This window comes from Polyodon spathula, chromosome 14 (assembly GCF_017654505.1).
Source record: "Polyodon spathula isolate WHYD16114869_AA chromosome 14, ASM1765450v1, whole genome shotgun sequence".
NCBI classification, from domain to species: domain Eukaryota; kingdom Metazoa; phylum Chordata; class Actinopteri; order Acipenseriformes; family Polyodontidae; genus Polyodon; species Polyodon spathula.
The window spans coordinates 36,167,070-36,193,036 of NC_054547.1; the positions used below are offsets into that span (position 1 = coordinate 36,167,070).

The window sequence follows — 25,967 nt, forward strand, 5'->3', positions numbered from 1 at the left end:
CTTTATGATACTATCTTATACTAATAGTATTGACAATGCACGGTCTACAGCTACTAAGACTTAATGAAGAAAAACGCATAGCCAGATATGAGATGTTAATACAGTTTGACAACAAGAAATCATTTTCACAGAAGAGAAACAGCACACCGAACACAAACTTTGCCTTTGTTCCATTTTAAGGATCCAAGTCTGTGCCTTGTTAACTTTGCCATTCTTTTAGCTCAGGGGAGTTGTTTAACTCTCAAAATGCTGAATGTCATATCTGTATGTAACACGTGTTTAGAATAAGATTTACGTGCCTGCTGTATTTGTAAATATGAAATGTTTTTGGTCTGCAGATGTTTTCATACTTAACTCAGTCCACGTGGAAGTATGTTTTATATATAGGTGATAATCTGAAGGAAAAAAAACAATCCCCCGAATTAATTTTGATTAGTTTTTTTTGTTTGTTTTAATAATAATAATAATAATAATAATAATAATAATAATAATAATCTACACTGTCCTTCATTGCAAGTATGCCCTTCTCAAAATACCTTTATATATAAATATAAAATTACACACAGAAAGGTTGCTTGTCTAGAACCAGACAATATTGCCATAGATGGTGGACTATTACTTAAAAAAAAAAAAAAAAAAAAAAATTTGTGAATCCCATTAAATCTTTCTTCGTCTTCCTAATTTAACTTCCACTGTGACGGACCTGTGTAAAATGACGTCACCGTCTCGTCCGCCGGAAGTACGCGTATGCACGCCAGTGCAGCAGCTGCGGAAATCGGGAGTACAGTGCAGCTGAGCAAATGACGTCACGTTTCAGGGCTCCAGCGGAAAATCGAGCAGGCTTGTGTTTGCTTGGGAGTGAGCCCTGTAAACAATGTCTTCGTGCAAGTTTTGTTGGTGAAACACACTGGGGCCTTTTATTGTTTTAGAAATGTTACGGAGAGCAATTCGAGTGAAACCCGGAGCAGAAGATGACTGCGTGGATTCTGGAGCGGAGACTGCAGAGTAGGTGCATTGTGTTTGTGTGATGTCTTGGGGTGTGTGGTTTGTTTGTCTGTATCTAGGCAGATCTCTTAGTTGTTGCTGGTCTACCGGTGCCAAGCTACGCAAGCCCCTGACCCCTGACTCAAACAGTAAACAAGTTGTAGCGTTTAAAATCGCCACAAACCCTGGATGTAATTGTAGCGAATTTGTATATAGCGAACAACAGACAAAACGTTATCACGTTAATGGAGTAGTTTATATTTTCTCCTGTCTATTTCCACGACTTATTTGCAATGGTTTTGAAATCCCGCATGATGAGCAGAATTACTTGCTGGAGAGGCATACCATGTCTTTCAGGACCAAAAAAAAAAAAAAAAAAACAGCTCTTGCTGAATGTTGTAGGTGTAAACATATATGTATGCGTTTCAGATACAAAGAACGGGCTGGCTCAGTAAAGATAACAAAGTGATCGGATTTCCCCAACCAGTGCGCATTAAAATGTATTGGGATTAACAGATCGGGTGTCCCGGCAGAAACCTCATGCTTGAGGCTATGGGAGTTTCAACTAAACGAAACAATCGATTTTCTTCAAATTAAAAAGCACAAGCATCTGGATGCAGTTTTTTTTTTTTTTTTAAACTGTTGTTTTGACTGAATAGGTTTAAAAAAAAATAAAAAATAAATACTATACAGATAGATTTAATTTGGGTAATAAAACCGATTGAATTGTAACTTGTAAACAAGAGTTACCAGGGTAACCAGACGAATTCAAATCAACACCTTTTTGCAGGCATGCTGAAAAGAATAAGGTTTTTGTCTGAAACCAATTGCGTTTTGGCGAGACTTCGAGACTTCGCTTTTTAAGTTGTTAATTTAAAAAAAAAAATGTCGCATTATTATTAATTTTTTTCAGCGCTATAATTGTATATGAACAAGCCTTGCACTGTTAAAATGATGTCTTTATCTAGACTGATGCCACAACGTATTACTCCTTCGCTGTAAATCTGTTTGTTTTTTGTTTTATATATATATATATATATATATATATATATATATATATATATATATATATATATATATATATATATAAAAAAAATTTGTGAATCCCATTAAATCTTTCTTCGTCTTCCTAATTTAACTTCCACTGTGACGGACCTGTGTAAAATGACGTCACCGTCTCGTCCGCCGGAAGTACGCGTATGCACGCCAGTGCAGCAGCTGCGGAAATCGGGAGTACAGTGCAGCTGAGCAAATGACGTCACGTTTCAGGGCTCCAGCGGAAAATCGAGCAGGCTTGTGTTTATAAGGTGTAGTGCTAAAGGGGTATCACAGAAACGGTACCAAACTAAAAAGATTAAGCCTTAACATTAAGACACACTGAGCAACCTGGCAATGTTCACAATACGTTACTCAACGAATTGTTAATAATAAACAGAGGTACACTGCGTCTTCGATGGAGTATAGTGTCTATGTCGCAAGAAATGCACGACTCAATTAAACTTTAGTAGAAAATGCCTTGGAAAACATACATATATTTATTATAGAGTACAGAAGAGGCCAAAACTCAAGAATAACTTTTTCGTTTGTTTTTGTTTGGGGGGGGGGGGGGGGGGGTTGGCTTTAGCTCAGTTGTGCCCAGAAAGACCAGTGAAGTTTAAATGCTGATGATGCATTAATTAAATAAAATTAAATAAAATTAATTAAATTTGGGCGAAAATAAATGTTTGCAATTAATTTTAATTAATTTATTTTTCGGAACGAATACAATAATAATAATATAAAATAATAATAATAATAATAATAATAATAATAATAATAACTAATGAATCCAGTATTACACCCCCAGCCCCTGGAATTAACTATTTACTAATTAATTAAAGGTGATAAACTGACCATCCAGTCCAATCAGAATATCAGATGAAAGGTCAGCAACAGGTAAACTGTTTTGAAATGTGCTTTCAGTGTATTATTTGTTGTGTGCAATGCATGCAAGATGTTTTGCTTCTTATAAAAGTTTAAAGTAAAAATGATTTTATTTTTAGTACTCCAGACTTGCGCATAATTCTTTATTGTACATCTGCTTTCTATATTTGTTTTTTTTCCCCCTAGATCAGACTGCAGTAAAATGTCCTCCACAGGCAGTAAGTAGTTTTTCTTTGTGTGTGTGTCTTGCTATCCACTGCTGAAAATAACTGACTTAAAATGACAATCGTTTTTATTTTGGTACAATTGTAAAACAATTAAAAAGCTACACTAAAAATAATAGCTGTAGTGTACAGACACAAACAAGGCAATTGCAAGCAGAAAAATCGCAAATATGATGGCTGTTTATATACCAAGGATGAACAGCAATTAAGAACATCTACAACAGCTTGTTTTACCACTGGCAGGCAAGATGAAAAACTAGCCCCTTTCTGTATGAGTGGAAAATTAAACAATTAACACCTGTTGCTTAATTATCAACTGAAAATGAGTTAATTTACAGCATGCTTTAAATGCATTTCAGAGTCGTTCTGTGATACAGAATCCAGCAGAAGTGGTGTTTATTGTAGATAAGAAACCCTTGGACACAAGATTGTCCTTTTACAACATTATTTATTGTACAGAGGCCAAGGTAGTAAGGTGACATTTTGTTGGCCACCTTAATATAAAAATCACAGAGTAACAAATCTGTAGTTTCTTTTAGTTTTTATTTTTATTTTACACTCTTAAAACCTTCCTTATATGTCTTTTACACTATCTTTTAAAAGGTGACATCATAGTTGTGGAGAGCCAGGATCTGTTTTTGATGACAATGCACCTTCTCGCCAACCCTGGAGAGTCCTTCCTTTTGCAGCAGAGCCTTGACCGTCTGCTGAAGTGGGTGAGCCCAGACCTGCACCTGTTCCACGTGTCGGAGCGTGCGACACCAGTGAAACACAGTGAGAAGTATCGCAGGAAGACCTCGCTGTACCCCTCCCTCTCCGTCATCCTCTTCCTTCACGAGGACTTCGGAGAGGAGCGGATACTTCAGCTCCAGGACTACTTCAAGCGCCCGCCATGGCAGTACCACCACAGCGAAAGCGCCAGCGGGAAAATCCTGCCATATCTGCTGTCCAGTCAGGATTTTTACAGTCTGGATACCCACATGCCTGTCTGGGCAGTACGCCAGGTCCACTACGGAAACGAGATAGTCCGTGTTACCCTGTACTGCAGTTACGACAATTACGAAGACACGGTGCAAATGTATGAGACAATCCTACAGAAGGAGGCGAGTGCTCAGAAGAGCGGCTTCTGCTATTTCACTTTGTATACGGACAAGTCATTGAGCATTCAGCTGTCCTTGAAACAGCTCTCACCTGGGGTTTCTGTTGATCTGAAGGAGTCCGCTGTCCTGCAGTTTAGGATACAAGAGATCGGCCAGCTAGTACCTCTTCTACCAAACCCCTGTGCTCCAATCAGTAGTACGAGATGGCAAACTGAAGATTACGATGGAAACAAAATTATTTTTCAGGTACCTAGTTTAAAAAATATATATACATGTAATTTACAAAAAGAACATTGGCATTTTTTTTTTTTTTTAACAATACGCTTTTTCTTTAAACAAACGGTTTCCTGTGGGCACTTAGAAAAAGTTTTTCAATTTATATATATATAATATAAATATAGGGAATTATATAGTAACTAGTTTTTTTTTAGTGATATATATATATTATATATATATATATATATATATTAATGTCAACGCAACCCTTCCAATGCTTGTGGGAGGGCATTGTTTAAATATTAGTGATTAACTAGTTTTTAATAAGATCCCTTGCACAATGTCTGTTTGATTAATGTATCATTTAGAGGTTGAAGAATTATCCATATGAAATACACACTGGCATAACCAAAAATATAGGTTTTTATACTGAAATGATGTGCCAAACATGAACCTAGTGAAGAATGACAACTTACATTCATTTATTATTTGCAGTTCTCTATTCAAATGGTTCTGATAAATAAAATATTGAAGTGTCTTGAAGGTGCTGTACAGTAGTTCTGTTTTGAAAGGGGCACTGGAGACAAGTAGTGTAAATAAAATATTTGTGATGTATAATTCTGTTTTTCCAGGTAAAGGGAAACTCGCAATCTCATCACAAAACAAGCTCAGCCTTTCAAGTGTGCAGCAAGCCTGTCTCCATGAATGCGCCAAGAAGCCTAATGCCCTGCAATCCGCCTGCTTACCAGGAGAAATGGACCCCACTCCATACAGAACGAGAGGCCAGTGGGGAGGTCCAGAGTCCTGGAAAGCACAAGGGTGGCGGCTCTGGGACATCCAGTAAAAACGATGGCTTTTGTTCCGATAGCTGCTGCAGCACGCCGAGGAGCAGCTCCTGTTACTCCTCCCAGCGAAGCAGCCCCGCCATGCTATCGCAGTGTGAGCTCTCCGGTGAACGCAAAAGCACACCGTTGTCCGGGTACAAGCTGCACGATTCAAAGCTAAAGGCTCCAGAAGAACCGGAAACCAATGTTGACACAGGGTTTGCAGTGGTAAGCCCGGAAACAATTGCCGGCCACAGTACATGCCCCCTTAATGGGTTTTCGAAGGACTTGTTTAAAAATCTGCCTGATCCGAGGACACGCACAGGTAACACAACAGTGTTAACCAGCACCGGATCACTGTCTAGTACATCCTTGAACAGCTCTGCAGTTTCTCCAAGAACTCACAAGGCTTCTCCATCTGCTTGTATAGGAACAAACCAGGAAATAGCACTTCATCAGATCCAAGCAAAACACCTGAATGTATTGGAAGACGAATTCTTTATTTAATCTCCACCAGGCCTCATTTTAAATATGAGCATTTAGCAGTGAAGTACTGAAATCTTCCAATTTTAAAGGATCCATACTCTGTAAACTTCTGAGAATGTTTGATGCACTAGTGTGTGTGTGTGTGTGTGTGTGTGTGTGTGTGTGTGTGTGTGTGTGTGTGTGTGTGTGTGTGTGTGTTTCTTCAATGCTGTATGTTCTAGCCAAACTAATGTTTTGCTCTTATCTGTTGTAAGACATTGAACTTGTAATGTGCAATGAATATGAAATAGACCTGGAACACACAACTTTTTCTGTTAACTTCACCATGAAAAATATCTTGTGCCACGAGTTAGAACCAGTACTACAGAAAAAGGAAAAAAAGGATGCTAATAGAAATCTGTGGATTTTTTGCACACTACTTTAAGTGCACATTCTAATCTAAACAGTTTGAACTGGATAGACACACACAACAGTGAAGTCTTCAGAAACACCAACTGAATAACGTGCTTCTGTAAATATAAATGAAAGTAAAATAATGTGATCCCTGTATTGCATTTTCCACCAATAGAGCGAGTCTAATACGGTCACAAGCCAAATCTAAAGATGTGTATTTGCAGTAAAGTGCCTCCAAATGTTGTGGAAGTGTAAAGGGTTAAAGTAAAATGATTTATGTTAGATGTCACCTTTGTAAACAATGTATTCTAATACACAGAAATACATGGCGTGACTACTGTGGAAAGATATAATTAGGGGGTACAGTGTGCTGGAATTCAGGATGTGGCATACATAAATGATAGGCTTTAGGAACAAATTTAAATCTGTATTTTTGGCTCTGAAACATACTAGTCCTTAGTGTGTGCTGTCACAGAAACATGCTAGTCCTTAGTGTGTGCTGTCATCAGAATGTTCTTTACTTAACAGTTTCGTGTGCATATACAGTAGTGTCTGTTCAATGACTAGAAGTTTGACTTATTTAGGCCTCTTAGTTTTTAAATGTGACAGTGTTAGCAGGGTTACACCTCAAATATTGTGGGTTTTAAACAAAGTTCTAGTAAACAGTTTTTTAATTATTTTTTTTCTGAATAATGTAAACAAAAGGAACAATATAAATGCAAAGCTGTGTATGTGTGCAATTTCTTTAGGCTACATCCTTATCTGAATAATTCAAACTGATACACACCTTTGGCAGTTTGTGATGGAATAAAGAATCTGATATTTCAAAAAGCAGGTGAAGTACTGGTAAAATATAAGTGTCAGTGCAGATTCCAAAACTTTGGTAGTACTGTGATCTATGTTCATCTACAAATCCGATTGACCTGCTTATTGTTCCCTGAACCACATTGTACAATTTAGCCAAGTGTTATATGAACTAATTACAGGTATTACATAGTAATAACAAAGGAGATTATTCTAAGGATTGTTTAAATAATAGTATTAGTCCTATGTTCCAAAGATGTATTTTACAATGCATATGCATATTGATTTAAATTAATAAACGCACATAACTGCAGGAAACACCTACTTTGTAAATACGGTATTATTACATTACCAGTAGTGTTTACTATCTAATACAATCTTACCACGGAATTCAGTTTCACTGTCTTGCTGTAATAATTACATATTGAGCATTGAAAAATCAAAATGAAAATAAAGCTATCTACTATATTATATATCGTGTAATTTGTGTATTCTATTGATACAACATTAGACTACTCTACTGAGACATTCAACATGCCGTTTGGACACTATTGAAATCTGTACACAGTTAATAAAACATTATACATCACGTATAACAATCCATAACACGCGTGGCCAAATTATTTTGTCACAGGGTGCGTCAGAGTACAATTATTTTTCCTTGGGTGTGACGGTAGCGCCCCGGATATTGCTCTGGGTATGAGCAGGGCTGGCTGCTTAAACTAATCCCCAGCTACTTGGCATAGTTCAATTACACGCTTGCAGTAATGTGAAAATAATAGTTTGCAGAAGCCTTTCTTGGGGCTCCGATAATAATAATGGATCACAAACTGAAAGATCCCGCCATGAAGATAGGTAAACAGAGAAGTTTTATTGAACAACTCAACCGTCAGTCAAGTAAAAAATATCTGACAAATCTATACAAGGGCGTTGCAGTTCATGACAATCCGAGGTATGACCCTCTTAATTCCTTATTGATTATTGGTGCACATTATTTGTTACAGTAGAACCTTAAAATCTTAAACACGTTTGTTTTAATACCTGTACACCTGCTATCTACACTCTCAGTCTGGCGACTGCAGGCTTACAGTACAATAATACAGTACTCACATTGTTATGGTTCTAAAAGTCTTTACAACAGTACTATAAATGGAAAAAAGGCAACATTTAAATTCGCATTGAAATCGTAATTATAGCAAAAACACAGATTCAAAACGTCCAGGAAACTGGATTACACTAGTGTTTCTTTTTAATGCATTAGTGCAGCCTTTGTGCTGGGGGGGGGGGGGGGGGGGGGGGGGGCACTAACAGGTAACAAGGTGTTACAGAAAACTGTGACGAATATAATATTTGTGGGTATACACTGTATAGGAAAGACAGGCAGGACAGACCAGGAGGAGGGGTAGCGCTATACATAAGAAACAGTCTTGAAGCCCAGGTGTTAAACTGGACAAAGTAAAACTTGCTTTGAAATCTGCCTCACCTTTTTTGGATACGTTTGCTGGTACATTAATTATGCCTTCTCCATGACCAGCGCACCCTTCGTAGAAGTGTCTTTCTAGTTGCGTTGCACGCATTGTTGAGTGATCGCATACTTCCGGTTGACAGTGTAATGTTCGGTTGTCAGTTCATACGTGTGTTGTTGGTAATTTTCGGGATATATTGTAATAAAATAAATAAATAAGTAAAACATTGGATTTTATTGAATTTTTATTGACAAAAAAAAGACATTTTGTTTGTATACAGTATGTGTGTTTCAAATCAGAACATTTGATTTTTATGTTTAATGTGCTTGCTTGAGTATTTTTCCTGCTTTGTTATGTATTGCTACATTAAACATAACAAAATATAATTTTGATTTAAGACCAAAACTTGAGTTTTCTAATTATTCTCACATCCAAACCTGCTAAAAAGATTTTAATATCTAGTGTTTGTCATAGAAATGATCAATAACTGTTAAACACATCATAGTGCTGATTTAAGAAATACTAAAAGAACAAAGTTTAATGACAAGCATTTTGATTAGAAAACACTTCTAGTCAAAACATTTATCATAGAAATTAACTGGAGAAATAAGCTTTTTTTATGGTTTCATCTAATGTGTTTTTCAAAAATAAACTCAAAATACAAAACAATTTGTAGAATAGCCCGTAGAAATCAAGTCATTTTTGTGTTTTTTTTTTTTTTCTCAGAACGCAAAAGGAAGAAGCGTCAATCAAGCAGAATGCTAACTCACATAAGGACAGAGCCAAGTGGGCTTTGTATCAGGAGCTCACCTGTCCTGCATGTGCAAGGCTTTACATAAACCCTATTCTTCTGCCCTGCAATCACAGCATCTGTGATGCCTGTTTGAAGAAGATCAGAGTGGAAACAAAAAACAAGACGAGCATCACCTTAAAGTGCCCGGCGTGCCAGTTACAGTTTGAATCTGCCGCTAATGAAAAAATACCTTTCCCAGAGAACCACTTACTCAAAAACATCATGACGAGAAACAGGCAGGGAGCCGAACTGGCTACCAATAGCAGCAAGAAGAGAAAAACAGAACTTGTGGAAGACACTGTGTTTTGCCAGCTGTGCGAGCAAAAAGCTGCCCGCAGGGAGGTGAAAAAGTGTGTCACCTGCAAGCTTATTTTCTGCGCCAAGTGCCTCAAGAAGTTACACAGCAACAAAGCGTTTCTGCAGCACAGCATTGTAAACCTGGACTGGGACACTGGCCCGCAGCAGATCAAGTGTTTTTTTCATCCCCATTTCGATCTGATTCACTACTGTACCCAACTGAAGATAGTGATCTGTGAGGAGTGCCTGAAAACCACCCATAAAGGACAGCCAGTCATTACGCTTGATGTTGCATTTCAGGATGAGTCCAAAGAACTGCTGAGACTCATATCAAGCTTTAAAAAAGGTAGGAACTATAGGCATCTTTCTAGGAACTCGGTATTAAGACTAGGGTTTTTTACAGAGATGAGATGGGGTGTGTTGACTTGACAAGCTTTTGAGAATCACGAGGTGCAGTGCAGTAAAAGGAAACTAGTGCCTTTGTTCTCGGTCTGGCTTTGTCTGAGTGCTTGAATATGTATTTATACATGTTGTTTATTTATTCTTTCAGTCAAAGAAGAATACGAGAACGCCACCTTGTCACTGAGCCGATTCAGAGCCAGTTTGGACAAAATGGAATCTGGAATCAACCAGAAAGTGTTCCACCAGTTTCTCTCTTTACACGAGGCCCTTCAGATTCAAGAAAACAAGATACGAGGCGGTGTCAACAATGAAAAAGTAAAAGGCCAGCTTGAGATAGACAGCTTCTTAAAGTCGGCATCGAAGGCCATGTTTGCGATGGAGGGAACCGCGGAGTATATTTCGGAGGCCTTAAAGGAATCCAACACAGTGGCCTTTTTGCAAACATCTCGACTGATAGGAGAACATTTCAAACAGGCTATAGACACCGTTAACCGGCCATCAAAGGAAATATACAAGAGCTCTTTGGTCGATTTTTCCATTGATGTAAATCCTATTAAGGAGGAGATTCTGAAGCTTCAAGGATATACCCATAATGTTTCACAGGATGACAGTATTGCTCCTAATGATAATTGGATACCAGATTGCAACAGCTCATCCAGTATCCAGGTAGAACTTCCACACACACCATCTGTTACATCTGTTAACTCTACTAAATATGCTAAACCTGTACCATCTCCTACATATTATTGCCCTGGATCACAGCAGACTGTTCTTTCTCCTGTAAAGCCTGCAGTTTTTAGCAAAAGTGGAAGTTGGCATTCATTGCTGGGTCGTAACGATGATGCAAATTACAAGGGGAGTTTGAACACGAGCAAAGCCAACTACCCGAAGAGTCAAAGCTTTGAGTTCACAAACAGGAAGAAGATTGCCCCAATACAGAATCGTCCAAAAAGCATCCCGGCAGATTACAGGACATTCATGCCGGTCATTAAGAAAAAGGAGTTTGGCATCAATTCCAAAAAACACAGGAGTACGAGTGAGGAGTGGGACTCAAACTGCCTTTCAGGATCTATTGCAGACCTCAGCGACTCTGTCTTCTCAGGCAGAGAGGAACCAGGAAAACCATTTATTTACAAACATGCCGTGGATGACAACTCTGCACAGGTGCAGACCAATTGTTCCTTTTCTGGCATAGTTGCAGAAATATGGGCAAAGCTTTTCAGAATTTGAATACTGAGTTTAACATTTAAATAAGCCTTAACCTTAATTAAGTTTAGGTTTAGGTTTAGGCTTAGACTTAATCTTAGGTGTAGGGTTAGGCTTAGGGCAACAGAGCAAAGAGCAACAATATAGTATACTTTTCCATTGGCCCGTCTTTCTGTGCCAGGTAAAGAGCATGGCCCATATTTCTGCACCTATGCCTGTTTTCCTCTTTAACTTCTTGTGTCCCTGTATGCATTTTCTCTTGGTATGGTGGTCCAGTGGTTAAAGAAACAGGCTTGATACCAGGAGGTCCCCGGTTTTAATCCATGCTCAGCCAATGACTAAATGTGTGGGACCCTGAGCAAGTCACTGAACCTCCTTGTGCTCCGTCCTTCGGAAGAGACGTAAAACCGAGGTCCTAGTAACTGACCCTGCAGCAGATGCTGACGCATAGTTCACCCTCTAGTCTCTGTAAGTAGCTTTGGATAAAAGTGTTTGCTAAATGACTTATTAATAATAATAATAATTATTGCTAATTGGCCAGGCAATGAAGATTGTCACTCTGATTATAAAGCACCATACACTAACTCAAGTATTACTTATTTAATTTTAGCATTGCTTTTCTTAAAAAAGTACCGAATATAAGGACAGCGGTGGTGCCGTATTTCAAATGGACTCTTTGGGTAAATGTTATAGTCCCAACCCTTTTGGGATAACCCTAATTATGAGAAGTGTCTCTGTTTGTGTGACTCTGTAGATTTGGTGGGGCTATCGCAATGGTGAAGAGGAAACCTTGCTTGATTTTTCTGAGGTACAGATTCAGCAGATTGTTTCAGCCGGTCACAACCTGGCGTTTCCTCAGGACCAGGCGGGAGTCTTTTCCGGAGTCAGAGAGAATTTCTTCAAAGTCACCTGCCTGTATCCCAAGTCAGAATATCTGTTCAGAGTCAGAGCAATAAACGCATTCGGACCAGGGAAATGGAGTGAGCCATATAAGGTGATGGGTGCAAACATTTATCGTTATATACTACATGTATTATTTCTTAGCAACAATCTGACAGTCACATGCCAATACATGTACTTCACAGGCACTCAACAAATGAATACACTTTTAGGGGAAACAAAACTTTATCACTGATGTATTTTCTTGTTTGGCACTTTATAACTAGGTTAGTTTGTTTTATATAAAACTATTGAGTGAATAAAGTATTGGGCAGCTGTTGCATTTTTACACCAATACATTGCTGATTGTTGTTGTTTTCCATTAGCTCGTTACACTGGGCAAGACGAAGGAGAAAGCTTCACTGCTGGACGAAGAGCTGCTCGCAGGGTTCAAGTTTTCAGTTAGAAGGCGGCAGCGTCCCGGCATTGTAGACTGAAGCAGGACCACTCCTTCACCGTCTATCATACATCATCACTCGAATGAAAACTCATGTTGTATTATACAAGAAGGATTGGTCAATAAATGCTTATCTGTGCAATCTTCAGAAACTTGAGCAATCAGATTTTAACTGTCATGTGTAATAAAACCTGTTTCACTCAATCTACTGAGAATGAATCCTTAATATGTACTCTAGATATATATATATATATATATATATATATATATATATATATATATATATATATATATATATATATATATGTAACAGTTTACATTGTGTACTGTGTGTTATATAAGTAATACAGTTTGAATGAAGTACATTGTAACTATGCATAATAAAGTACACATGTATTTACTAAGTAACTATTATTTATGTGGCAATGTACGCAGCAATTAGAAACACTTAATACATCATTAGTTTTCCATTCAAGTCCTATGTATTTATTGGTAAGCTAGTGCTTTATGAATACACCCTTTAGTGCGGGGGGGGGGTTACAGTCCAACACAGAGAATTAAACGCTTGCACGATAACCTTTGTGATAATGTGATACCCACACTCACGCTCATCAGACTCAGTCAGCTGTATGAACATACTGTACAGTGCTGCTTTTGTGACAGCACCACCAGGAACAGGCTTTATTTTAAAAGCAGTTTAAAAAAAAAAATCTGTGCCTGCCAAGCCACATCCATACTGCCTCTTGAATCAGTGTGAAATGGCTAAATACAAAGCTGAAGGAGATCTTTACAGAGTGTGTTGTTGGGGTCTTTCTCTGCAGATTAGTGCAACCGAGTGAGCTCACTGCAAGAATGCAAAAGGCCATTTAACGGAATGGGGGGAGGTTGCAAGGGCAATGAGATTTGGTGGTTGGTATTCAAACACTGTAAGCCGCCCTGTCGCCTGCAAATCACACTGTTGAAATAAATAGTGCCTCACTACTTTTTTGCTTTGAAACGCATGCCGCATTGGCCAATTCATTAGGTTTTAATGAATTTAAAGAAAGTTATTTTAAATATTTTAATAAGTATATACCATTAATTTTTCAAAAAAAAAAGACTAATATTATACATGGAATTATTTTTGCTTGAATATATATATATATATATATATATATATATATATATATATATATATATATATATATATATATAGTGATATTTGCATAGTGATAGTGAATGGCCGTGCATTACTGGTGTGGTTTTGTGCAATTAATTCATATAAAACATATCTCATATGAAACATGAGAAATATAACTTGAGCGCATTGGGACTTCCTGATATTTCTCCTCTCTGTCCTCACTCTTCTTGCAGAGGTACTTTATTAATGATACAATGTATAGAACTGGAGGGCTGGTTTTCTTGATGATTGGTGATGGAGCAAGCAGCACCGTCAGTGCCATGTATTCTGGCAGTGAATCAGGGACAATGCTTTACTTTAGAACTAGATGGTCATCAAACAATGCTCAGACTATTTAAGTATATTTAACGATCAACTAACTTAAAACAAAAAAGATTTCAACTCAGATCTTAGGTCAAACTGCACTTATATGTTACAGTAGTGATCTGAGAATCGTTTGAGTAAAGGAAAGCCTAAAAAAAAAAAAAAAACTTTCAGGCATTTTTCCTGTTGTTGCTGTGTTCAGTACATCATATATTCCACTAGAGGGCTCACTGCTTGCAGCGCTACTGCATGCAATTCATTGAGCTTTGTTTTTAATGTAGGCAGCTAATTATGTAGAAGATAAAAACAGCATGCAGTTTGTGTAATCCATGTGACATACTGTGATTTTCAGAGGCTTGAGTACCACAAACCTTGTTTACCTCAGCAGTATGCAGGCTCTAGCGGATCTCGCCCACTTCTGCAGATTTTGGTTGAGAAGATGGGCTTGTCCCAAAGCCAGTGGGTAGCATTTGGGGGATCCTACCCGGATCTCTTGTCACGTAATTAAGATTGAATTACCATGCTGCGGTAGCCAGTAGTGCATCCCTTCACGCCGTGCTTAACTTGCCACGAGTGCAGCGTTCCGGAGGGAAATGCAAAAGGGGTCGTTCCATTTCCATATATCGGTACATGTTCAGGTCACAGATAAGTTTTCATATCACACACCAAGAAGCTGCCCCATACAGTACAGCGATTTTTTTTTTTTTAAATAGTTGGTAAAAGTGAACTTTTGTTATATTTTCTCTTTTTTGTTCAGTTATGTACTGTATTATACAAAAAAATAAAAAAAAATAATTAATCGAATTAGTTATTGAATTCCAGTTGTGCATCCACTACTAATTCTTTTTAAAGTATGTTTTAGTTTTTCTGTTCCTTTTTGTAAGAGCTTTTTGAGTGATGAAATGATCTGATTAATCACTGATGGGATGTGAAAGAGGTGGGAATGGTTTCACTGACTAAAGCTTACGTAACCCGTCGTGGTTTGATGAAAGATGCCTTCTAGGATTGAAAGATTTATTTTGGCTCTCAGATTAATTGTTTTCTTTGGCCCACACAGTTTTACTAATTTCCTGAGGAAAAAGACGGATCTGTTTGGATAAGAGCAGCTGTGAGCTTATGTGAAAATTTTGTTTGCATTGGTACTGAAAGTTCATATTGGAGCCATATTTGAAATGAACCATAAAGCAATGCTAATTTATAATATATTTGTCCAGATTATTAAAATTATTGACAACAATAGTCCTCCATTAATATGCTGAGTATACTGTGCTTCCTCCAATTTTAAGCAGTCCATCCTTTCAGATCTGTGATTAATCAGATCATTAAATCGCACAAAAGTCTCTTACGACAAGTAAAACACCAAAGAACACTTTAAAAGTAGACTGATAATTAGCAATGATATATTTGAATCTATCTATTTCTATTTATTTCAAATCTATTTCAAACAGATCATTGTAAATAAACATGATCTAGTTGAAGCTACAAGGAAGCCACAGCAACTTTTAATCTATTCATAATATCTGCATATTCCAAATTGAAGTATAAAATACAAGCACAAAACCAACAGATCTTGTACAGAAGAAAAGGGAGACCTGTGATAGTATTGCTTGTGCTAAGAAACTGTTTTAAAAAGCAAGGCTAGTCTCCTGAATCCCACACATTTGACACGTGGGATCATTTGTGAGCTAAATGGCTTCTAATCACTTCTCTGTTTGTGTTTTCCCGGAATTGTTTTCTTACCACTGGTTGTAAAACACTGAATACAATAAACTCAACATGGCAAGGTTTATTGCACAGGATTAACATTCCGTGAATGCGTCATACTGCGCCTCTAGAAGAGAGTTTCAGCTTCCAAGCCACAGCACGTACTGTAAATCAAAGGCCGCTGTGCTGTTGGAAGGACATTGAGATCCATGAAAGCAAGACAAAAAGAAAGGAAAGAGACAACACTGAAGTTCCATCAGCTCATAGATTGTTCCAAGATGCTTTGTGAAAGAAGGACTGGCAGTAGAGGCTTGTTTTCAAAAGGCAATGATCCCAATATCGTCCCTATTCCCCACAAGGATCTTCACTTTCCCACATTGCATGGGAGCAGTGTCTCTTGAATAATGACCCTGTCTGTTCAAAGACATCCCTCCACACACACACACACACACACACACACATGCATATCTGCAGACAGATAAACAACGCTTAGCTTGCAGCCCACATGTGGGTCCCAGAGCAGGTCACGGTCAGGCCCCAAGCAGTGGAGAGAGGAAGCTCTGTTGTTTCCGGAGCAGCAGCAGCAATCCGGAACTCCACACAGCTGGCATCCCTGGAAACGGCTCATCTGCTTTGCACAAAAGTGGCCGCATTGCCTGGCTTAAATATTGAATAAACAGGCACTGGGTTCTTTTGTATTCTGTCTGGCGTACTATACTAAGCACACCACACATGTTGTTGGTTGTGTCCCCTACAGAATATCTGGACATAGCTGAGCGTTCTCTTGCAACCCACAGTCTAGAGCACCCGCTGCTGGTGAAGAATGCATCCAGCACTCTTGTAGACATGACAAGATAAGTAAAGATTCCCAGTATGTACTGCATTTCCCTATTGCTCTAGGGCAGCATTGTAAAATCCATCAAGAATCCAACATTGTATCAATTCTTAAACTTCAAGCGTGGGCAGGAAACTGTTATATGAAATAATTAGTATACTAATAACCACAAAACATTTTAATGTGGTTTACTTTGTCTGCTAGCAAAGGCTTTTCTGCAAAAATAAGCTTGTGGCAGACCGTATGACTAGAAAAGAGGACACCCCAAAATCCATCTTTAACAATATAGAAATGATTGAAGTTAAATGCTTTTTATGCTGATCTTTCAAAATGGTCTAGCAACTGCCTTTCTCAAGTGGAAAATATGCATGCTGCATATACATGAACAGAGTATAAACTGGGTTTATTGTTCCTTGTTGACTTGGCTTACTATATTAATGTCTTGCATGATTTATAGGAAAATCTGCTGTCAGATTCCGTGGGCATCTTTGTTATTATTTACTAAGGCACTATTGATTTCCATTGGCAGCTGTAAATGCTGCAATTAACCATTGATGTAGCTATGAATGTCCATGTGCTGCCAGCAAATCCTGGCTACTGGTCAAAATATATATATATATATATATATATATATATATATATATATATATATATATATATATATATATATATATATAATTTTCCAGCAAATAGCAACTGTTCTTTTTTTTAATGGAAAAAAGGTAATATTTATCATAAAAAGGTTTTTATTGCTTCATTCCAGTGATGCTGAAAGACAACCCATAGTAAGACAACGACTCCCCTTGGCATGATTACAACAGATCAGTAGGTAATTTCAGCATGTGTCTGACATTTCCATGCATGTGCCCTGTTTGCATTCTGAGCACAGGTGAAATGTGGATTTTATTTATTTTATTTTTTTTGGTGCTCTTTAGCGATTTCATATTTCCAGTTTCCATCACACAATAATGCCTTGTTGCCATCTGACCATCTCTCTTGCACAGTAAGACTTTGAATTCTCACAGATCTGTGATTGGAGTCAGCAGGAGTGACATCACTAGAAATGTTTTGGAAAATTCCTAGGGTGAAAGCGGAATCTGGATTTGCCTGCATGGATCAGATAGAAACACACAGTCTGCCTGCAAAGGTATTGCATCTGTAGTTGTAACGGACAGACGGCAGCAGATCTGATGCAAACTCAAAGCCATTCTCCTAGTAGGAGGGTTGAGCCCCAGAACCAGTAAGTTTACACATGTCTACCTGCTTCCATTCCCACAATGCATCTGTACTCTGAGCTCTTAACATGTAATTCCAATTTTACTGTCAGTCAATCAGATTTCCCTCCTTCCCGATGAATATTTCATACATAATTGTGTAAAAATAAAAGCTACAGAGTTCTTGAAAATCCTCCATAAAACCTTTTTTCTGTGACTGTTTTACCACATTACAGTAGACTCCTGTTCTATCTCTGTGTAATAGAATACATATTAATATTTATTTCAGTAGTAGTCTTTTAGTGGTAGACACTGGAATATAAATAATGCTGCATAGAAAATTAGAATTAACCCAGACTGTTTTTGCAGGCTTTACCTTTTTACTCTCAAGTGCTCTCCATTCATAAAGATGAGTTGTCAGGAAAACACAACCCATGTGTAGTCATTTCCCTTCTCTGTTTCCTAACTGAGCGCTGGAACAAATTGCAGTAGCAGACAAACATCAGAAATATTCCACACATCATAGTTGTATTAAAAAAAAAAAAAAAGCTTTTCATTGATAAGGGCCTATAGGTTTTATTTAAATATTGTTGCATTTCAGGGGAGGGGAAGGGGAAGAAGTTCACTTATCGTCGACCTTTAGGGTCACATCCTGTGGTTGATGTCGAAAACCTGGTACAGCCATTAGTAAGCCTCCTAACTCTTGTTGCCTGTATGTGGTGTGCACATGTCTAAATTGCTGTAGAAATGCTAAACTATCTAAACAAAAACAGAAATCAGAAATCCTGGTAGGAAAGTGAGACAGCATGGCAAACGTTGGCAATTTGCACATCAAAAAGGCTACTGTACGTACTTAACATTTTCAAGATAATTACCTTGAATATCAACATACTGAATAACTGAATAGGTCTTCATTTTTGATTGCCAGTCACAGCCACATTCAAGAGGGAAAGGCATTATATAATTGGTGATAATTAGAAAGTGTGGAAAATCCAGGCGGAGATGCTCAGAAGAGTGGAGAATATCTCTTGACTTAGGTTCTGAATGCTGCATTCTGTTAGTTTCCCATTAGCCTGTGTGAAACACGCCAGATTCAATCTCACATGGACATGGTCCAGTATAATGTTGACAACAGAGAGAAGCTCCACTCCAACACCCACCCATGGGGGGTGGGTAGGGGGGTGGGGGGGGGCAAACCTGACCTTACCTGGACTGCAACACTGCAACACTGGAATGGATCCAGTGAGCCAAGCCCTGAAACCCTGAGGAGCAGTTACTGCACTGCTTTCCCATCAGTTGTTTTTTACACAGCAACATTTAAGAGGCACATGAGGTACTTTGGGGGAATTGTATTACTTAATTGAACTGATAATTTGCTTAATTGTACTTTTTTTGCTTGTTTTCAGCTCTTAAACAGTTGCATATTTCAAATTATCTGTAACATTTGATAAGTAACTTGAACTGCAACTGTTTAAGAGCTGAGAACAAGTAAAAAAAAAAAAAAAGGTCTAATTAAGCAACTTATCAGTTCAATTAAGGGTCTACTTAAGTAACTGAGAGATTAGTTGGAATGAAAACCAGCAGCCATAGGGGGTCTCCAGGATCGAGTTTGTGAAGCCCTGGATTAGAGGAACCTGAGAATATTGTGGCTCTTAATTGACAAGCGATTGCTTAACAGAAGTCAGAGGAAGTCATTTCACATAATTACCTCTATTTGAGGAATTGGTGCCTTCCCCGTGCCCTCTAAATTCCAGTTCTTGCTTGTGAGCGTAAACAACAGAATCAATCAAGCGTTTAAGTACCTCACGATTTTTTATAAATATTAGTTAATATTGAGTAATGAGGATCGCCTGGCTGCTATCGGTATGATTGGAGGCGGCCTGTCTGTGAGAGAAGTTGCCTGCAGAATGAGATGTTCTGCATCAACAATCAGCAGACTAGTCCAGAGAAACCAGGAAACCAGCTCTGTGAGGGGTAACATGTTGACAGCTGAGACAAAATCGCCAGAGAACATCTGAGGTAGCGGAGGAGAAGTCGCTGAGGCAACAATTTTTCCATTCCTGTAAGCCAATCCAGAAGTGTAGATTTTCCAGCAGGACAGTGCAGGACCACACAGTGCTGGGATTACAACTGCACGACTTCAAAGAAAACAATTTAGCAGTCTTGCTGTGGCAAGCTTTTCCTCATGACCCGAGTCCAACAAAACATCTGTGGGACCAAATCGCCAGTGCCATCCACAGGAGACAACCGCTAGACATCCCACAGCAGTCTATCCAGAGGCTGATCAGGTCTCTGCGTCTACGCTGCCAAGATTGTATTAATGCTCAGGGCGGTCATACCCGATACCAACTGTGTAATGTTTTCAATTTGACAGTGTGTCACATTTCATACTGAAAACATATCACCATTCTTTGATCTTTATTTTTGTTCACACTTTCTGTGATTTTATTTGATATCTCTGTTTAAAATATTTGATTAAACCCATTAGACCTGAGTGTTGCGTTTCTTTTGTGCATCAGTGTGTGTGTGTGTGTGTGTGTGTGCTCAACAAGTGAGCCAGGATTTGAACAGGGGACCCCCTGATTACAAGCCCTTTTCTTTAGCCCCTGGACAACATATTGTGCAACAGATAAACGTTCGTTGAATATATGTGTTGACATATGTGTTTTGTGTAATAATTATTGAGTAGATTCATGTTTGAATGGATGATGATTCTTCACTTTCAGTTCACCTAAAGAAAGAGGAGATTGTGAATCGTGTATGGTGTCATTAGGCTTTCTTTCTGCAAAAAACTGTTGTTACAATAACACTGAGATAGTCACACTTACAATGAAACATGCATGAACCAGACATGAGTCAGACTTCCAGTTGGGCAATATCATTTGTGAAATGCTCTTGGCTTTCAAGAGTGTTACCAGTGCCTTTCCATCACCAGCCAGGAGGCTGTCTTGATGAACACAACTTGACCTCTAGTCTTTGGCCAGTCTGCCTGTATTCATTTGATTTCGAGTGCATGGAGAGAGCTGTTTATTGTAGCCTTGATAGTAATTGTCTTCTAATCATCTAGGGATTTGCCCAATATAATTCAACCCAACCCCTGTAACCACAGAGACAGTAGGCTGGTATTATCACGAGATTCCAAAATGAGATAAATTAATACCTTACTTTCAGTCACATCTTGTGTGGGTCTAATTTAATCCCTGGACTTCACAATTAGAGTTTTCATCTCAAAGGCATCTCAAAGCACACATTTTGTGTTTCTTTTGCTTTAGGCTACAGTCTAGGAAATATGCCTAACCAGGCTTTTGTGAAATGTTTCAGCGCAATCATTCATTGTTTCTGTGTCTCATTTCCGAATCTTCCCGGTCGATTTGGGATTTTATTACACAATGTGAACTTTGTTTTGGCATATCACTACAAATTGAGATTTAATGATTTGTAATAAGTAGAATAAAAGTGAGGGGGTTTTACACAACAATAAAAAAAAAAAAAGTTAAAGCTATTGCCCATTACAAGCAGAATTTAAAAGTAATAAAATGAAATCAAATAAGGTTTGTTTTATGAAAAGTAGAACATCTTGCCTGGGGCACAGAAATCTGCCAGGAATGTTCTGTCTGTTAATCACATTAAGAGTTGATCATTCTCAATATTCTCCAAGGAACTGTTACTGGTAATGCCTACCTGAAATAAGTCAAAATCATTTGGAGTAACCTTGTGCTCTGTCACGGTTCATTGCTTTATCAACATCGTCAATTTCTCCTTGATGAGAATGTGATGTCAGGCCTTGTGCAAACATAGGAATAAAGATATTAAATGACCTCCTATGAGTGCTTTCAAACAACACTATTTAGAAGCTGTGTTATCAGTCTGCAACTTCCAAAATGGAGACCAACCTAGAGTGCCTTAGAGCTTTCTTAAAGGATGTGTCTGCTGTTGCAGGTTCTAAAACACGTTCTGCTCATTTCTGTTTTTAAACAAGGTGTAAGAGGAACGAACACCACTGTCAAAGTATCTGTGGCCTGATGTCAGACACGTCTGTCGAGACAAAATACAACAGATATGCTGCTGTGGTTCATCTAATGCTGAACACATTCACTCAGAAATGTCTGAGAAACCACTACCTCGTTATAATTCTCCTTTATTTCTGATTTGGGATTCAGTGGAGGCAAGCTTGTGGCATCCGTCAGTTAGTTAGATAATTAGTTAGATGTCAGAGCCAGTGTCTTTCTGACCGTAATGGAAAACATGTTGGTTTGTGGAAACAGAACATCCCATTTCATTCCACTCTAAAGAGCACATTTTCCATCACATATAATAACTCTGCTTTTTACATCAAACATTTCAGTCAACAGGCTTGAAAAAATGTTGCTTGCAGTTGGGGTACACATTATACACCACCTACTTAAATTTAATATGCAGCATGTTTTGAAACTTGCACTATGTTTTAGATGATATGCGAAACCTAGTGTTTTGCTTCCTATAACAGGCAGACAGTGGGTCTAACAGACCTGTGCAGAGTTTGATTTCTATCAGAGCACTGATTCCCCCAATCAGCCATTTACTGGATTCCCTCAGCAGTGAGTACAGCTGTGTTAAATATTTCTTTCATAGTTTTATTTGTTTAGCCTGTATTGTATCTTTGTCATAAGTAATCTTCTCTATTATTGTTGTTTTGTTTTATTTAACATGATTTAACAAGGATGTAGCCTTTTAGACACAACATTGAATTCCTTTCCACATGAAATGACCTTCTGCCCTTATTGCCCTGTTCCAAGACTTGTTTCGACGCATTTCAAGTATTTACATTGTATCACAATGCACTTTCTCATTGAAATAACTTGAATTTATAACAATTAGTTGTGAAAGCTTGCACGTTTGTAGTTTCACTAAAGGCACTGGGTATGAATAGATCAGTGAGCGTAATCTTTTGAAACAGAACAATGGCATCATACATCCATCTAGTTACTTATCACAAAAAAAGCATTTTGTGCCATCAAGATCAAATCTTTAAACTGGAGCTTAAAATGTCCCACTTCAGTTGGTAAAATGTCCGACAGTAATCTGACATTTCAATCTCTTCGTGTTCTAATGTCATGAGCCTTAACATTTGATATTTTCTTTACAAAAATGCTGACTTCGACCAGCAGCTTGTGTTCGCCTTTGTTAAATTATAAATTATGTTTTTTTTTTTTTTTTTTTTTTTTATAAATGTACTTTTCTAGCACATATTGTTCTGTAATGTAATTTATGTTCGTTGACATCATCAACCCTGGAATTAACCAGTGCATACTATGGTAGCTCTACGGTTTCCATGGCTACACCCTCAATGTCAGACAGTTTATATACTGTGTTGCTTCATTTCAGCTTGTGTTTAATGTGTCTGAGCCAGTTCAGACAAGAACAAAAACAAGAACGAAACCACCCCCTGAAAACTGTCCAAGTGCTTTAGACAGGATGTGGAAGTGGTACACAATGGCCCTTCGAGTGGCATGATAATCTCATAGTAAACATAATCAGGGAAAGGCCTAGACTTTGTGACTTCAGCTTTTTACCATAAGATTTGAGAGCTATAACTACTCATGACTGAAATGTGAATGAAAGGCAGTGGGGTAGCTCTAAATCTGAAGGTACCAAAAAAGCTCTGTGGCATGTTCCGCTTTACTGTGCCACTGAAGCTATTACAATTTAACTAACCTAATTACTGTTAATCAGACATAAAATAGAGCAATTAAAAAAACGTGGAACATTACAGGCTTAAGTCAGCAATGTGTTGGTATTTCTGTAGTTCTCATTCTTTTTGTCAGTGTTTAAAATGGGGGTTTTGTACCTGACCGCAAACGACCAGCAGACTGTTTCATGACACTACATGCATCTCCTCATTGTGTACAGGGTTTGGAAACAAGCACATCAAACAGTCTTACTTACAGATCTGCATTGGGTTAGTATGGGATTTAGAAAAATGTTACTGGAAAAAAAAAAAAAAAACTTGATAGAGGAGTATCTGTTTCCCCATAAAGTTAACTTATTTTAACCCTGATCTACGTAATTGGCAGTTCCCACTTGCTGTTTGAACAATAGCTACACAGAAACGAATTTGTCCGTGGATCAAAATTCTGGAGTAATCTATTGATTCCTGTGATAATTTTTGTCCTTACAGTTTCATATCAAGGACACTGTGAAAGGGAAATGTTGTCTGCATGTTCTCTGCAGATGCCATCTGCAGCAGTGCTCAGATGTCTATGGTAGCTCCTTCAGTTGCTGACGCTGTTATGCAAACCAATGAAAACTATGGTGACTATGACATCACAAGCAGTCAGATAGTGTTCCCCAATGGTTCCATTGATCCCTGGAACATGCTTGGAATCACCAAAGACATAAACGATGACCTCCCAACCATCTTTGTTAAAGGTACGAAAGAGCTGCTGGTCGTTTTCATTTTGGGTCTTGCAGGTAACGTATTTATTCAGGAACGATACTGAGAAGTAGAAAAGATGGGGAGATGTTGGCTCACATTATTGCAGTAATACATTGCCTCCAAACTTTTTAAATCTTATCTAGCAGATCACTTATCACTATCCAAGCACCTCTTTGCTGTGCATAATTCACTGATAACAGCAAGCCTGCAGCATACAAAAACCTATTTTTGTTTTGTTCTTCTTGTTAGGCACTGCTCATTGTGCTAACATGTACCCTGCCTGACCAGAAGACTTGCCGCAACTCACCTATGCAAGAGACCACGTCTTCCTACTCCTTCAGAAATGGCTGCTGCTGTAGGATTTCAAGAACTGAACTACCAGACTTCCTTTATTATCATACCCTTTGAGACAATCAACAAATGAACATGCACAATTAGCAAATTAATATGAATGAAACTTAGCAAAGAGACATGTGTGTGCTGAATCTTATTCCCAAGCCTTTCTGTACTACCGTCCCCTCCTGGTTATTACTATTAAAGAAACCCCAGATTTTAAAGGCTTCAGGAGTGTATTGCCTTTATAGGAATCCATGATAATAAATTAGATTTATCTTATTTAGGAACACCAAGACAGTCAGAAAATGATCAAGAGAAATACACCCTTTGACTAGTTCATTTGAACCCCATATTTCTATAACCCTGTTCTGTAACTGTGTGTATAATTGTAGCACATTGAGTTTCCTATTGTATGAAACTATCTCATAAAGCATGTTTTTTATGAAAGTTTTGTCAGGGCAGCTTCTCCACAAACTGTTTTAAAATGTATTAAAATGTAATAAACTAATTGTGACGGAAGGGGATATGCATGAAATGTGTGTTACATGATTTGCATATGCAATGATGGTTTTAAAATTAAATGGTCACAGGAGATTTGATATTCAAATATGAAAGCAAACTATATAACCTGATACAATAGTGTCATGAATAAAATCAAGAAAACTGTACTGTGGACAGTAAGGATCTATGCGTTTATTGTGCCATTCAGAGCAGGCAAAAACCCCCGTAGAACATCTATTCAAATTCACCAACCTTTTAATTTCAGGGTGCTTATAAACCACACAGGCTGTAGTTGTCAAATTTGGTATATTCAGTACTATAGTACACTAGTGTAGAATATGGTATAGTTAAGCATTTACTTTATGATATAAGAGAATGTAATATATTGGGTGGGATTACTTGGAACCAAACCCAACAAAGATCCTATTGAAAGTCAAACTGCTCATGTGCTGTAGCGCCTCTCTCCTGCCGTTGCCAAGCAACCGTGGAGTGTCCACATCCAAGCAATTCGTGTTAAATTGAATCATATTGAATTTTAAAATAACTAGTACAAATCAATTTGGTTCACGAATAGGGAAAAATGAATGGCCACACCGACATGCAAAATTATTGGAATATCTACAACCTGTTGCAAAAGGGTAGGGGTCACGTAACCAAAAAACCAACTGCAACTACAAGAGAACAAGAACGCGTCATTTGTTACGCGTTTGAATAGATAGGTATCGCAACAGCCAGCTTGAAATACAACACTGAAAGAGACACGGCCTTTGAACTCCCAGGGACAGGTAGGCGTGGCTCATTAGTAATATGGACAGACACCTGCAGCCAATAGCTGCTCGGCAGAAACCCACCTTATTCTGTCCTCCTCCATAGAGGTAATCAATAAAACAATAACACTCCATTTCATCAATTATAACACTGGTGTATAATGTACTGCGCGGTGCGCCAAAACGTTATCTCTGTGTATTTTTCTTTGTATCGTTCATTCATATTAGATTGCCAAAGCTGGCTTTTGTATTTACGCA

General features: G+C 38.1%; 3 protein-coding genes across 6 annotated transcripts; all 3 read left to right on the forward strand.

Annotated features, from left to right (window-relative positions):
• The first annotated feature begins 642 nt into the window (after positions 1 to 642).
• On the forward strand, positions 643 to 6,873 carry LOC121326984 (protein FAM124B). The gene is made up of 4 exons (XM_041270692.1): positions 643 to 1,005; positions 3,094 to 3,125; positions 3,735 to 4,477; positions 5,080 to 6,873. The coding sequence occupies exons 1-4, from the start codon at positions 932 to 934 to the stop codon at positions 5,776 to 5,778; spliced, it is 1,548 nt and encodes a 515-aa protein (XP_041126626.1). The 5' UTR covers positions 643 to 931; the 3' UTR covers positions 5,779 to 6,873.
• Positions 6,874 to 7,525: 652 nt separating this feature from the next.
• Positions 7,526 to 12,677, forward strand: LOC121326982 (tripartite motif-containing protein 42-like). 3 transcript variants are annotated; one of them, XM_041270691.1, is made up of 5 exons: positions 7,526 to 7,906; positions 9,147 to 9,856; positions 10,061 to 11,076; positions 11,873 to 12,112; positions 12,384 to 12,677. In XM_041270691.1, exons 1-5 carry the CDS (start codon positions 7,773 to 7,775, stop codon positions 12,492 to 12,494), a joined length of 2,211 nt encoding a protein of 736 aa, XP_041126625.1. In that variant the 5' UTR covers positions 7,526 to 7,772; the 3' UTR covers positions 12,495 to 12,677. The 3 variants fall into 3 exon arrangements, 2 of the variants coding, with proteins under 2 accessions (XP_041126625.1, XP_041126624.1); XR_005951521.1 differs by lacking the exon at positions 12,384 to 12,677 and having other exon boundaries at positions 10,061 to 11,586; positions 11,873 to 11,962; XM_041270690.1 differs by lacking the exon at positions 12,384 to 12,677 and having other exon boundaries at positions 11,873 to 12,371.
• Positions 12,678 to 22,081: 9,404 nt separating this feature from the next.
• Positions 22,082 to 25,084, forward strand: LOC121327318 (putative serine protease K12H4.7). Of its 2 annotated transcripts, none has more exons than XR_005951545.1 (2): positions 22,082 to 22,267; positions 24,355 to 25,084. XR_005951545.1 is itself a non-coding variant. In XM_041271275.1 (2 exons), the coding sequence occupies exons 1-2, from the start codon at positions 23,888 to 23,890 to the stop codon at positions 24,387 to 24,389; spliced, it is 246 nt and encodes an 81-aa protein (XP_041127209.1). In that variant the 5' UTR covers positions 23,854 to 23,887; the 3' UTR covers positions 24,390 to 25,084. The 2 variants fall into 2 exon arrangements, 1 of the variants encoding a protein (XP_041127209.1); XM_041271275.1 differs by lacking the exon at positions 22,082 to 22,267 and adding an exon at positions 23,854 to 24,098.
• The last annotated feature ends 883 nt before the right edge of the window (positions 25,085 to 25,967 follow it).